Consider the following 14,028-nt stretch of genomic DNA (forward strand, 5'->3'; position numbering starts at 1 on the left):
CTTCAGCATTTCCGCTTTCACCTTCAATTGCACCGAGTTTCTCTTCTAGAGTCTCTTGCACGCTTTGTCTTTGAGCATATAACTTCTCCAAATCCCATCTGGGTCTGCGCTTTCGAAATCCTATAATTTTCTTCAACCTGGTTCGGAACTTGGCAACCAGCAAGTTGTGGTCAGAGTCAATGTCTGCCCCAGGAAGCGTCTTCACATCCTTCACACTGTTTCTGAATCGATGTTTCACAAGGATGTAGTCCAGCTGATGCCTCTTCCAATCCCCAGGTGCCTTCCATGTGTAAATTCTTCTCTTTGGCTTCTTGAACCAAGTGTTGGTAACAATCAAATGATGGGATAGGACCCCAAATTAGGAAACAAACACAAAACTACATAAAGAAAGCAGTCTTCTGGGATTTGGCACCGTGTATATGTGGTGTTAACCGACGTTTCGGAGGAACGTATCGCCCCCATCTTCAGGGTTGAAGAAAAAGTATAAGTAAATCTGCAAGCGACAACACCGTGAGACACGGTAAAGCAGACTGCTTTCTTCATAGTCACCGCCGTGAAAGCCTCAAATCTTACACAAAACTACATAGACTGAGTTACAGACAGTTTCACCAAAAAACATAAACAAACAAATAAAACTAAAAAAAAAATTGTAACTAAGCTTTCAAGTCTGGAGCCTAAGCAGGACCTCTCTTCTCCTTCAACTCCAGCAATACTCTAATCAAATTTTTCAAGGGTGCATCAAATTGAGTTTGCAGCATAGATCATCATCAGCATACCTTCAGCCTTGGTCAGTACATGACGGTATTCCAGGCAGAGGTGTATGCCTTTAAGGCATGCACAGCTGAGAATTTAGATAGGAACTATAGAAAAAGGATCGTCTATATTCTATCAGAGTGTCAAGCTGCAATTAAAGCACTAGGTACACACCAAATCACTTCAAAATTGGTCTGGGACTGCCACCAATCCCTCATACAACTGGCCAGACATAACAGAGTATAACTGATATGGGTGCCAGGTCATGAGAGTATTGCTGGGAATGAAATTGCAGACCAACTGGCAAGAACAGGATCTGAACAGCCGTTCATAGGACCTGAACCAGCTTGTGGCACCTCAGTAGGAGAGTATTGCTGGGAATGAAACCACCAGCTGGCAAGAACAGGATCTGAACAGCCGTTCATAGGACCTGAACCAGCTTGTGGCATCTCAGTAGGAGAGTACTGCTGGGAATTAAACCACAGATCAACTGGCAAGAACAGGATCTGAACAGCCATTCATAGGACCTGAACCAGCCTGTGGCATCTCAGTAGGAGAGTACTGCTGGGAATTAAACCACAGATCAACTGGCAAGAACAGGATCTGAACAGCCATTCATAGGACCTGAACCACCCTGCGGCATCTCAGTAGGAGAGAATTGCAGGGAATGAAACGGCAGATCAGCTGGCAAGAACAGGATCTGAACAGCCGTTCATAGGACCCGAACCAGCTTGTGGCATCTCAGTAGGAGAGTACTGCTGGGAATGAAACCACAGATCAACTGGCAAGAAGAGGATCTGAACAGCCATTCACAGGACTTGAACCAGCCTGCGGCATCTCAGTAGGAGAGTACTGCAGGGAATGAAATGGCAGATCAGCTGGCAAGAACAGGATCTGAACAGCCGTTCACAGGACCCGAACCAGCTTGGGGCATCTCAGTAGGAGAGTATTGCAGGGAATGAAACGACAGATCAGGTGGCAAGAACAGGATCTGAGCAGCCGCTCACAGGACCCAAACCAGCTTGGGGCATCTCAGTAGGAGAGTACTGCTGGGAATGAAACCACAGATCAACTGGCAAGAACAGGATCTGAACAGCTGTTCACAGGACCCAAACCATCTTGGGGCATCTCAGTAGGAGAGTATTGCTGGGAATGAAACCACAGATCAACTGGCAAGAACAGGATCTGAACAGCTGTTCACAGGACCCAAACCATCTTGGGGCATCTCAGTAGGAGAGTATTGCTGGGAATGAAACCACAGATCAACTGGCAAGAACAGGATCTGAACAGCCATTCAATAGACCTGACCCAGCTTGCGGCATCTCAATTGGAGTTGCCAAGAAAGCGATCAGGGACTGAACTAACAGAAATCACAAAAAACACTCGGAATCCACAACTGGACTCAAACAGGCACAAGGATTTATATCAGGACCCTCTGCCAAAAGAATGAGGGACCTGTTAAAATTAAACAGAGATCAACTCAGATGGGTGGTAAGATTACTTACTGGAGACTGCCACCTAAAAGGGCACCTTTCCAAATTGGGACTGACAGACGACCCAACTTGTGAGAGGTGCCTACATGAAGACGAATCAGCCACACACATCTTATGTGATTGTGAGGCTATAGCTTACTTAAGATATCGCCACCTGGGTCAGTTCTTCATGGGACCAAGTCACTTTTATGATGCCCCCATAAATGAAGTCCTACATTCGATTCGAAGTGTAGGATTAATAAAGGGTTAATCCAAAGGGGAAGCACAATAGACCATTGAAGGGCGCAGTGCTAGGGCCAGTTTTATGGCTCACCCCTCATACTCACATTCATACTAGATTCTACTTTCAACATATGATGGAAGACAAAATTGTCATGCCAGAGATGTCAAACATACAGGACTTCTCTTCCATAAGTTTGCCCATTCAAGGTATGACATGCCCTCACAGATGTTTTAGACAGGCAATACGAAACATTTATCTTACCTTAGTGGGGATCGGAGTCTGGGTATTTACTTTCACACTAGTCGCAGCACCATTCTGTGATTTCTGCACAGATGTGTCTTCATCCTCATTCTTCAGCAACTCATCATCGCTGCTAATGTTTATTAATTCTTTTTCACCTTCATCACTTCTAGACCGCTTTCTGAAAGCATATAATGAAAATAAAGAAATATAATTTACCACAGATTGCAGTGGCATGGGATCATGTCCAGGAAGTTCCAGTTTCAAATCTCAGCCTGGAGTTAAGATTTCAGTGATTTTCCTCAGTCCCTCCAGGAACATTCTTGGATAGTACCTCAATCTGGCCATGGCCACTTCATTCAACTTCTTTCCAGTTTACTATTCATTAATCCGATATATGATATAAACTCCGTCCTAAGTGCAACAACATATTGTAGGTCTTTCATCTTGCTTTCTTCTACACTACATGTTTCGGCCACAAACGGCCATCATCAGGTGTATACACTCACGTAGCTGTTACACTGCACCCAGTTTAAAATTAACATATACATGATGTTAGAAATAACAATAGCAATTCCGGGTACTCAAATCACATACTAAATACGGGACATGCATACAGAACAATAACAGATGTAATGGAAGTTGTAACAATGGGAAAGAAGGGTAGACATTTGAATACATTAGAGAAATACCATATATACAGTAGAACTTGGTTATAACGTCATCAAAGGGACCTAAAAAGAGTGTTGTTATAAACGAATGCCGTTGTAACCGAAATGGGCACTTCCACAGTAGCCTTATGTTAGTCACGTAAAAATCTACCAAAACCGAGTTAAAATGTTGCATTTTTTAGTGAAATACGTAGTTAAGTACAGACTAACGTAACATTAACGTGGAATTGCCCAAATGTGTAATATCAAAGACATATTACAGCGCTTTTCACTGACAATACACACCGCACTAATACTGTATATTAAAGGTAGGCCTACTCACCAAATTACAGTAGATTACATCAATTGTTGTGCCTTACTGTACCTAGATACGAGTACAGTAATCAGTTATCTTCATCTGTTTCCTGTTACTTGCCCAATACACACTTTCTAAATTACGTTCAATGTCCATATCAGAGAAATTCAGGAATGAAAATGACGTTACATACGAGGTTGATGCATTTGTGCATGTCGTACTAAGCAAGGTATAAAAACAGTTGCTTTATGAGGAATTAGTTCGTACCATTGAATATTTGACGCAATAGACAAGGTGTCGCAGAAACCGATGTTGCTATAACCAAGTTTTACTGTATATATATATAAAAAATAAGTAAGAAGGGCCTACACATGAATGACACACACATAGAAACACACAATCCCATATTTCAAACGACACACGAAATCTATACAGACTAACGGTACCTCTCTCCCCCCACTACCTATTCCCCCCCTACACTCACCAACATAAAACACAGCACACAATACATCAGACAGCACACGTAGTAAAGATAAGCAGTGGCCGCACACAGGAAGACTACACAGAACAATATAAACACATAAGAAAACATAACATACATAAGATAGTAATACGAATATTTGTATATTACAGATAACACCTGTACAGTGCTGAAAACAAGAAGTAGCCGCTGCAGCACTGTAGACGTGGGGCGAGTAACCCTGAGAATTTTAAATTTTAAATTGGAAAAAAATAATTTTAAAAGAATTTTTAAAGTTGGAACTGAAGATTTTAAAAGTGCCAGTTCATGAAGGTCAAAATTGACATGTGTGGGTGGCAAAGATGAGGTATGAATCAGACAAATATCAGCAAAGTAGATCCTGTTAACAGCGATGAAGGGAACAATTGGGAAGACCTGTATGTTTTTAATTTTAAACTGGGAGCAGTGTAACAGCTATGTGAGTGTATACACCTGATGATGGCCGTTTGCGGCCGAAACATGTAGTGTAGAAGAAAGCAAGATGAAAGAGCTACAACATATTGTTGCACTTAGAATGAAGTTTATATCATATATCGTATAGAGTGCAACAGGATGCTTAAATATAATATTCATTAATCCATTCGACACCACACACTCTGGGCTACAGGCAACATCATTAAATTAATAATAATAAACAAATAAATAAAAATTAATAAAATCATTTTACTGCTGTATGCTTACTCATATTTATTTGGCAGTTTTCAGTAACAGTAACTTGTTAGCCTGAGAAATATGTTTTAATTTATATCATCTAGCATTTAACATGAAAAATGCTACTGCGATTTTCTTTCCACTTTTGTCCACGGCTGCCATGAAATTTTATACATCCTGTGACTGGCCACACTACTGTAAATTGTCAGAGATGCTAACAACTGCTGCAGCACTCACAAACAACAGCAGACACAATGCCTTACATGGCGCAACCAGCGGACGACAAGCACAACCATAAAAACACATCCAAACATTATGGAGTGATCATCAATGACTGCCACGGCATTGGACATGAGAAGAAACTGCCATTCTGTGTTCTGTGAGGACATCTTGCATTCCCTAGGTTCTTATATCCTCTTTCAGTATCAGTGAGACAAAATGGCAAATCAGTGTAGGTTATCAGAATCTGATTCTGTACCGAAGCAACCATTCAATGAACTCTCCTGGCATTTTCTGCCCATAATTTGAGGGCCTCTACTGTGGGGGTGCACTATGTACAGTTGGTGTACATTCTGATATTAAATCTCTTTGTTTTGACACTTCTAATATAAAATAATTACAGTCAAAAGGTAATATTACCTCTTATTTTGCTGCACTGGTTGTTTCATGTACACTGCCAACATCTGATCATTTGCTGTGTTACTCTCCTGCAAAAGAAATTCAGTAGTAGTAAATCAACGGTACTTTCAATGCATTTAACTAAGTACTCCCACATTTTTGGACTCACACATAAGTAAATTAAGGGATACAGTGTGTCTGTCTTTGTGTTTGCATACATGAATGATTTTTTGATGATTTCTTTTTTTACTACTCACTACTTCATTCCATCTGAAACCTAATTTCTTTAAAATACTTCTTATACTATTTCCTGATCCTGCAAAACTGATTTTCTCTTAAAGTCTCTGTCTTAAAATGATGGAAGCCTGTAAAATGTGGCCACATTAAAGCCATCAAGATCTGCTTCTTTTCCATTTTTGACGCATTCCAAAAGAGTATCTCCTACCTTCTTTAACCTTTCAATGCCAGTGGGCATTTAAATTCCTACTCAACTCCTGTGCTGGAGGATATTTAAATATTTAAATCAGAGTGTGCAACATTTCACTTAAAGTGTAATAAATTGCGAAAAACTAGAGTTCTGGTTTTCTAATTTTCACACTACGTTCAGAAATGTATAGTCACCTGGTGGGTATGTCACGCGACAAATAACTTGACGTGGGTCTCGGATTTAGCGAATCTTTATTGGACACAAACTCTTACACACCTTATAATTATTATCACTTGCAGTACCACTTGACTTCTGGCCCAGTACTCTAATGCGACATCTCAACTATCCTTGGCCATGGCTGGATCTCAACTGTCTCTGGCGGCGGCTATCCCAAGATTGTTTTGATCCCAATACTCAATATTCAATTTCCGCTCGAGGCCAGGCCCTTTATATAAGATGCACGCGGACTCAATAGAGGACACCCCTCGCCAAGGTTCGAGCTCGCATGTTCAGCAATCCATTGCTTCGGGAACGTTCCTTATAGATTACACCGGTAATGTGTCTCGTCTCATCCATTGTTACTCAATGACAATTCGTTGCTATGATTTGTCACTGCATGAACTCCACAATTTCCACATATTCGTTGTCATGGAAGTGTCCGTTCCGATTGTAGCTGTTGTCACGGTGATGGACGTAAGGTAACGCGTCACACTGCTCCCTTCTAAAGGTTGTTCTTCTCCGAACAGCTTAACGGTACTTCCTTGGTTTCGTTTCCTAAGGTGTTCATCTTCCGCGTGTTACCTCCTCCTTTCCTTCGGTGTTTTGCCTTCCTTCCACCCGCCCCGTCTTCCAGAGTGCTTGCCCCGAACACTTCCAAGGTCCAGGATTTGTTGGTCCCATTGTCTCACATTCATTCTTGCTAGGGAGGCCGTTGCTTCTGCTACGGGTTCCTCCCATTCGGGCCGTTTCCTTTCTTTCGTTTTGGAGGGGTCGACCCCTCCACAGTGTCCAGTTTTTGATGTCCGTGTTTGTTGCGATTCTGCGCAACACGTCTGCTTGTGCATTTGCACATGTCTCGAATTGCTTTCTTAATCTCCTTATTGTCTCTCTTAGTTTTTCTTGTGTCCTTTTTGACACATTCTTATGTGGACTTGTGCATGACTCTAACTGATCTCCCTGAAATCTGAGTCTCTTGTACTGTGCCACATTTGCGTAGCGGGTCATCTTCTTGTCGGCCATGACCAGTCGCTTCCTCGGGAATCTACCAGCTCCTTAAGAAAGGTCCTTCTTCACGATGTCTCTCTTGCATCGTGCCACTGTTGCGTGATGGGACATCCTTATGTCACTTCTCTTCTCCTCTTGCCGTGCCACTGTTGCACGGTGGCTCGTCCCTCTGCAGGCAATGGCCAGTCTTTTTCGGAACCCATCCTGACTCTGGGTCCGTTCATTCATCTAGGGGCGGCGGTCTGCGGCCGCTTTTCAGTCCTTGCGCCTTTTCTTCTTCGGTTCTCAAACAGGCATTACTTCGGCGTCTACTTTGGGGACCTCTCATTGCTCTGCCACCTCAGGTTCCATGTCCAGTGAGGCCAGCTTTTTCTCATCTTGACATGCCTCCATCTCTTGGCAGGCCAACGTCTCACTGTGGTTGTCATTCACCCTTTTGTCTCTCATTACAGCCATCTCTTCTCGCCTTGCTTTCCAATCCGCCATCATTTGTTCATGTCTGGCGTCAGCCTTTGCCTGGCTGGCATCCGCCTTTGCTTGCATGGCTAGCAGGAATTCCATTATTTGTTGTGGCTCCATTCTTCTTTGTTTTATAATGTAATGCTTGTTGTGCTCATAAATTCAATAATTAGCCGTAAATCAAGGTGTGTTTGAGTTCACTCCTTGTCGATCACGTGTGCGAGTCCAGTCTTTTAAATTTGATCTGATTAATCCCAATTGATCCCACTTCTGACAGCAACTATCACGTATTGGGTATGTCATGCGACAAATAACTTCACGTGGGTTTCGGATTTAGCAAATCTTTATTGGACACTCACTCTTACGCACCTTACAATTATTGTCACTTGCAGTATCACTCGACTTCTGGCCCAGTACTCTAATGCGACATTTCAACTATCCTTGGCCGTGGCTGGATCTCAACTGTCTCTGGCAGCGGCTATCCCAAGATTGTTTTGATCCCAATACTCAATGCTCAGTACTCAATACTCGATATTCAATTCCTGCTCGAGGCCAGGCCCTTTATATAAGGTGTACGTAGACTCAATAGAGGACACCCCTCGCCAAAGTTTGGTGTCCTCGCCAAAGTTTGATCTCACGTGTTCGGCAATTAGTTGCTTCGGGAACGTTCCTTATAGATTACACCGGTAACGCGTCTCGTCTCATCCATTGTTACTCAACGACAATTCATTGCTACGATTTGTCGCTGCAGGAACTCCATAATTTCCATGTATTTGTTGTCGTGGAAGTCTCTGTTCCGATTGTAGCTGTTGTCACAGTGATGGACATAAGGTAACATGTCACAGTATATAGAATCGGTGTACTGATCCGCACTGCTTTAAAATTATTTTTTGGTACAGTAAGCCTATAAAAATTATGAATGATATTATCATATTACCTTAGAAGTTCAGCTGTGTGTGTTAGTCATGAAAACATTCCACACAGAGCCCCATGTCACAAGCGTCACACCAGTACACAATTTTTGACACACAACACACCATTTCTGTGGTTTTGATTTCTTCACAGTTGGTGGAATCTTGCTCATAAAATTTCTTTCTCTTAGATGTGGTACTGTTTTGTTGAACGAATGTCGACCCGGCACTTTGTGTTTTACAGCGTTATCATATTTCACAGAGAGCCCCTCAATTAACTGAATTCTGATTGACAATTGATTTATTCTTTTCCTTGTGTTATTCCTACATATTATCATCACATTCAGAAATTTTCCTTTTGTCGTTTATAGTTTTGTATATTCTCCCAATGGATGTTTGTGCTAATCTCGATTCTGTCATTTACCACAGAATCGAGAAAAGGAAAAACATCCATTTTCAGTGTCTAATTCCCAATCTGATAACACTTTGTTCTGATTCGGTTTGAAGTAAATATATTCTTCACTGGTCATGACATAACACAGCTGGCCACTTTGTTCCTTGCCACTGGCCTTGGCTAACCAGACTGCATGATGTGTATTTATAGAACAAAGGGGGATGACAGTGGTATCAGTCATATAGTGAACTGTGTATCATTTGCTACAGTAGCAGTCATAACACACTTCTCAGAGTCAACATCACGTCTCAGAGATATAGATTCTCCACAAGTCTTCTCGTAGTTACAAAAGCTGCACAGTTCAGAATATGCCTCAAGAGAATCGACTTTTCATTCGATCAGGATAGAGGAGAGTACACAGTACTGATCTAACATATTTAGTTCATAAGAATTCCCCTAGGCAGAGGTAGGTCTGCACGGTAACAAGCACACCAAACGCTGAAATAGAAAACTTTTTCGAAGAATTCAAATGTAATACAACTTCTGAAGCAAGTTCAAAGTGGGACAAATAATATACAAAATGATAGCCTCCAATTTCCTATTTAATTTCATACCAAAAGAATTACTTTACATGAAACACAATGTTTCAAATTACGAGCTGAAACTTAGAGCTGCAATACGCGTACCCTGCACGGACCCCGACGGCATGTGACAGAAACTGCTAATGTACAGTGCTCCAAGCCCAGAACTGAAGGGTTAACCACAATCTTCATTTCAATTTTTATATCTTTCACTGGGGGCACATGGTAGCATAGTTGGTTGAGGCACTATGCTACAAGTCGGAAGGTCACAGGTTCAAGTCCCGATGACATCACTGTACTTTCTTCAATTGACGTCATCCTTCCAGCCGCACTATGGCCCTGGGGTCGACTCACCCTCTAACAGAAATGAGTACCAGGAATATTCTTGGAATGTTCTTGGGGGTAAAGGGTGTGTAGGGCTGACAACCTTACTGCCATCTGTGACCCAACTGTCTAGAAAATGTGGAAACCTCAACATCCACAACTCTTTGGGCCTCCATGGCCTGTCACAGGGATACATTTACTTACTATTTTACTTCTTTATCTTTCACTGTCATTCATGACACATAGCACGGAACATCAGTTCTTTCTTCACATCTGTGAATTGTGATGAAATGTCTGTCTTCAATAGTAGTTTCATTTCCAATGGGGTCAGATTCTTTGTTCATGAATTCATGAATGTTATAAATTACTTCTCTACTCTAACCATAAAGCTGTCTTCCTTTCAATTCCAAATTACCTAAAAATGCTAACTATTGGCTATTTGGCTCCTAAACTACTGCTGTCTCTCATCTGTTTTCCAAAACATTATAAACTGTTAAATAAAACTACATACCAGTTCATCCAGGTCTCCGTCTTTATCTGATGCTGAAGAAATATCGCTCATATCGGATGTTACGCCCCAGTCACTCATGTCTGATGCCATCGTTTGATACACTATGTCAAAAGCTAGAAGCATATGGGATAATGGTAGAATTAACAATGACATTAACATATCATTAATGAATATGGATACTTATATATTAGTGCGTAACTTTTAAAAATTACCCCCATACTGTCTATGTTACTGCTGCCAACTTTAGAAATTTATTTGCAAAAGAAGACCCAAAGCCTAATGCTGTTAAAATATGTCTCTGACAAGTCCAGAAGATAAGTATTTTCATTTGTTTTTAAGGGTTACATCTTTTGGTTCTGTACAAAAAAATTTAGACTTTTGATTTTGTTTTTAAAAAGGCATTTGGTTTTCTTTTCAAACAAACTTCTATGGCTGACAGTGCTAATATAGTGGACAACATGGCAATAAAGTTTTACGTTTACTCAGGTTGCCTATTAATATGTTAGGTATGGATGTAGTAGTAGTAGTAGTAGTAGTAGTAGTAGTAGAGGGGGTGGCTTACGCCATGCACTTAGACCAGTTATTGGTCCATTGTGCGTCCCCCATTTAATTTCTACTGTCGCCATACCCTACCAGTAACGGTGCGTGCTATCAGCCCCGTTGAGCCAACGAGGTCGGCCCTCGGTACCTTGATGTTTCCCCCATCTACCAGAGGCATTGGAAACTACTTGAGCGGGAAATTATTACCTAAATTTGGCTCAGAAGTCTCCTAGAGACATGAGGTTCTTTTGCGTGCCATAAATCTACGACACAGGATACACGGCTTAAAGTCCCTCCCGGAGGACTTGTTCCCTGAATTTTTCCGCCCTTAAAAATTCCACGACCTCCGCCGGGTTTGAACCCGTGTACCTTGAGTCATGAGGTGGGAATGTTACCCCTAGACTACGGAGGATGCTTTAGGTATGGGTGTAAGTGGGTACACGGTAGTGTAGTTCATTGAGGCACTATGCTACAAGCCGGAAGGTTGTGGGTTCAAGTCCCAATGAGGTCGTTTGATTTTTTTCAATTGACCTAATCCTTCCAGCCACACTATAGCCCTGGTGTCAACTCCGCCTCTAACAGAAATGGGTACCAGGAATTAATTAAATAATTTTCCTGGGGAGCAAAGCGTGGCCGGCGCGTAAGGCTAACAATCTTACCACCATCTTTGAGCCGACTGTCTAGAAAACGTGGAAGCCTAGATATCTCAAAACCCTATGGGCCTTCACGGCCTGTTACAGGGATAGCTTTACTTTACTTTAGGGATGTAAGTTCTCAGGTTTTCATAGCCACAAGCGTTCAGATGGTAGTCCTCTGGGATGTGACACTGTGTAATATTACAGGTAGATACCAGCGTTTCGGAGGAACATGCCACCTCCATCTTCAAGATTGAAGCAGATGCAGGGAAGATGCAGTCTGTTATATACATATACTCATACTGCTAGGAAGGTGGGCACTCAGATCCATGGGAAGGGCACAGGAGCTGAAGCCTGTACAGGGCTACATGACCTGACAGCATCCACAATGAATTTACTTCAGCCCTGAATATGCAGGCACCATGAATCCTCTAAAGTATTGGTAAGGTATAAAGGTAAAGCTGTCCCTGTGCACAACTAATTAAGCACTACGCCATAAAGGCATATGGGGGAGTAGATGTATACATCCACATTTTCTTGACCTCGGCAATAGGTGGAAGTGAGAGGTCAGCTTCACGCCCCTGCCACTTTACCCCACGGGAAAGGGCACTAGGTAACCACTGGATAGGAGGTTGGGTGGACCCCAGAGCCGGTCTGGATGACATGAGAAAAGAAAATTCTTGACGTTATCGGGACTCGAACTCTGAACCCTCTGTCATCCAGCCTGTACTCATACAGTTGTCCCTGTGCTTAATCTGTTAAGGAATAGGCCATCAAGACATATGGGGAAGTGGAGGCATAGCTCCACTATTCTTGACCAAGGCACTAGATTGGGGTGAGTGGTTGGCTTCACCCCCTGGCCACTATACCTCCAGTACCCACTGATTATGTGGTATGCATGGCAGTTCTAAAAACACTGTGTTAACAAGAGATGCTTCACAATTTACATTTCTCCATCAACATATGAACTTTAACTACATTTAGTTGAGTACTACTACGAGGGTGGTCTGTTACAGTTCCTACCCTCCCTCAGCAAACAGCATATGCTGCTTCAGATACACGTGCAAGACACACTAATTTCCTATGAGGTAAGAGACACTAATACGAAAGAACAAAAACATTTATATACCATGACTGCATATCTCCTTGTGTGATACATTATTTCACCTTTTATACTTACCATTACGTACACCTTGTTTAAATGGTCCTCGTTTTCTTCTGCCATATTCCGGGTATCTTGCTCGAAGGTCGTCAACCACCTCATCAACATCAACAATACCACTGCCTGAATGTGTATGATCCTCCATATACTATTATGAGAAAACAGACTGTTAATTTAAGCCCATACGCATTCGTTCACTCTCTATTCTTTTTGTATGCATTAGTTACCATGCTGACTGCTTACCAATCTGCCAACTTATTAAATAATTGTTTTTGCCACCTGTTTTGTAATACTCTGAGGGGACAATAGAGAAAACAGCAAAGATTTTACGTTCTCAGTCAGCAATTATTACAATTTCTTAAATATGATACCGTATAGTCTGGTAGATATTTATCAACCTCTCAGAGGAAAATGCTGCCTTCATCTTCTTGGTAGAAGACCGTTCTATTAATTTTGATCTAGGACCCAGAAACGTGTCACAAGGCAGTCACCAATGAGTCTTAAACCACACAACGTTAGACAATACCAACATAAGTAACTCCTTTTTATGTGAACTGCAGAAAATCAGTACCCAATAGGGTGAACTATAGAATTAACTCCATACCATAACCGCATCTCATCTTGGACACTTGGAATTCTAGAATACTGAAATATCTGTGAAACCAATGAAATGTTTACTACCTGTTTTACACGTGGTATTATCAAGGAGTCCGACATATAGGGCATGTTGTACTGTCTCTTTGGTTGACATTGTTTCTTGTACTTGTCTTTTGATGGCCCAGGTCTATTTGGTTTGTTTTCCGTTGCAGAATTTGCCTTTGATGAGAGACCCATTACTGTCGTCCTTTTTACTGGTTCACAACCTGTGCCTCTGTGCATTTCAATGGTTCTGAATCTATTAATTTGTAAACTAGCACGAAGATATCGAAAGTACTACAACAGATTCCCACTTGCCGAACACAACGCTAGTCGCGTGAAGGTAAACGCGAACCGACTCCTATTTCGTGTTTATACAACTGAATGCACTTGAATGTAATGTGCCAGAAACATAAACTCACGCGCAGACTATGCTGCCATCTTTTATTGAATGAGTGTTAGTACCGTAGTCGACGGAGCACGGCTAACTCAGTCGGTAACACCTTTAACAAATGCAGGATTTGAAGTCATCGCAGCTGTCCTCACGAAGATTTCTACTTAAAATGTTTACATGCACTTTGATTAGTCGCGATTTTCGAGGTAACAACAAGTTTCTCTTTGATGTCAGGTTACTCATTAATGCGAAGTTATCCCTGTGCTTTATTAAGCACCACACCACACAGATGTTTGGGAAGTGGATGTATAGCTCCACGCATTCTTAACCATGGCACTAGGTGGAGGTAAAAGGCGAGTTTCACAC

General features: G+C 41.8%; 1 protein-coding gene across 1 annotated transcript in view; it reads right to left on the reverse strand.

Moving 5' to 3' along the window:
• LOC111868276 (nuclear valosin-containing protein-like) overlaps positions 1 to 13,633 on the reverse strand; it is a 30,714-nt gene extending 17,081 nt beyond the window's left edge. The window contains exons 1-5 of the mRNA XM_023858776.2: positions 13,314 to 13,633; positions 12,651 to 12,780; positions 10,296 to 10,408; positions 5,486 to 5,553; positions 2,731 to 2,890 (exon numbers count right to left, since the gene is read on the reverse strand). Coding sequence (XP_023714544.1) covers positions 2,731 to 2,890; positions 5,486 to 5,553; positions 10,296 to 10,408; positions 12,651 to 12,780; positions 13,314 to 13,511 — 669 coding nt within the window. The 5' untranslated portion in view covers positions 13,512 to 13,633. The remainder of the gene's footprint in view (positions 1 to 2,730; positions 2,891 to 5,485; positions 5,554 to 10,295; positions 10,409 to 12,650; positions 12,781 to 13,313) is intronic.
• Positions 13,634 to 14,028: the final 395 nt, after the last annotated feature.

The sequence above is a fragment of the Cryptotermes secundus genome, unplaced genomic scaffold (assembly GCF_002891405.2).
Source record: "Cryptotermes secundus unplaced genomic scaffold, Csec_1.0 scaffold966, whole genome shotgun sequence".
Lineage (NCBI taxonomy): Eukaryota > Metazoa > Arthropoda > Insecta > Blattodea > Kalotermitidae > Cryptotermes > Cryptotermes secundus.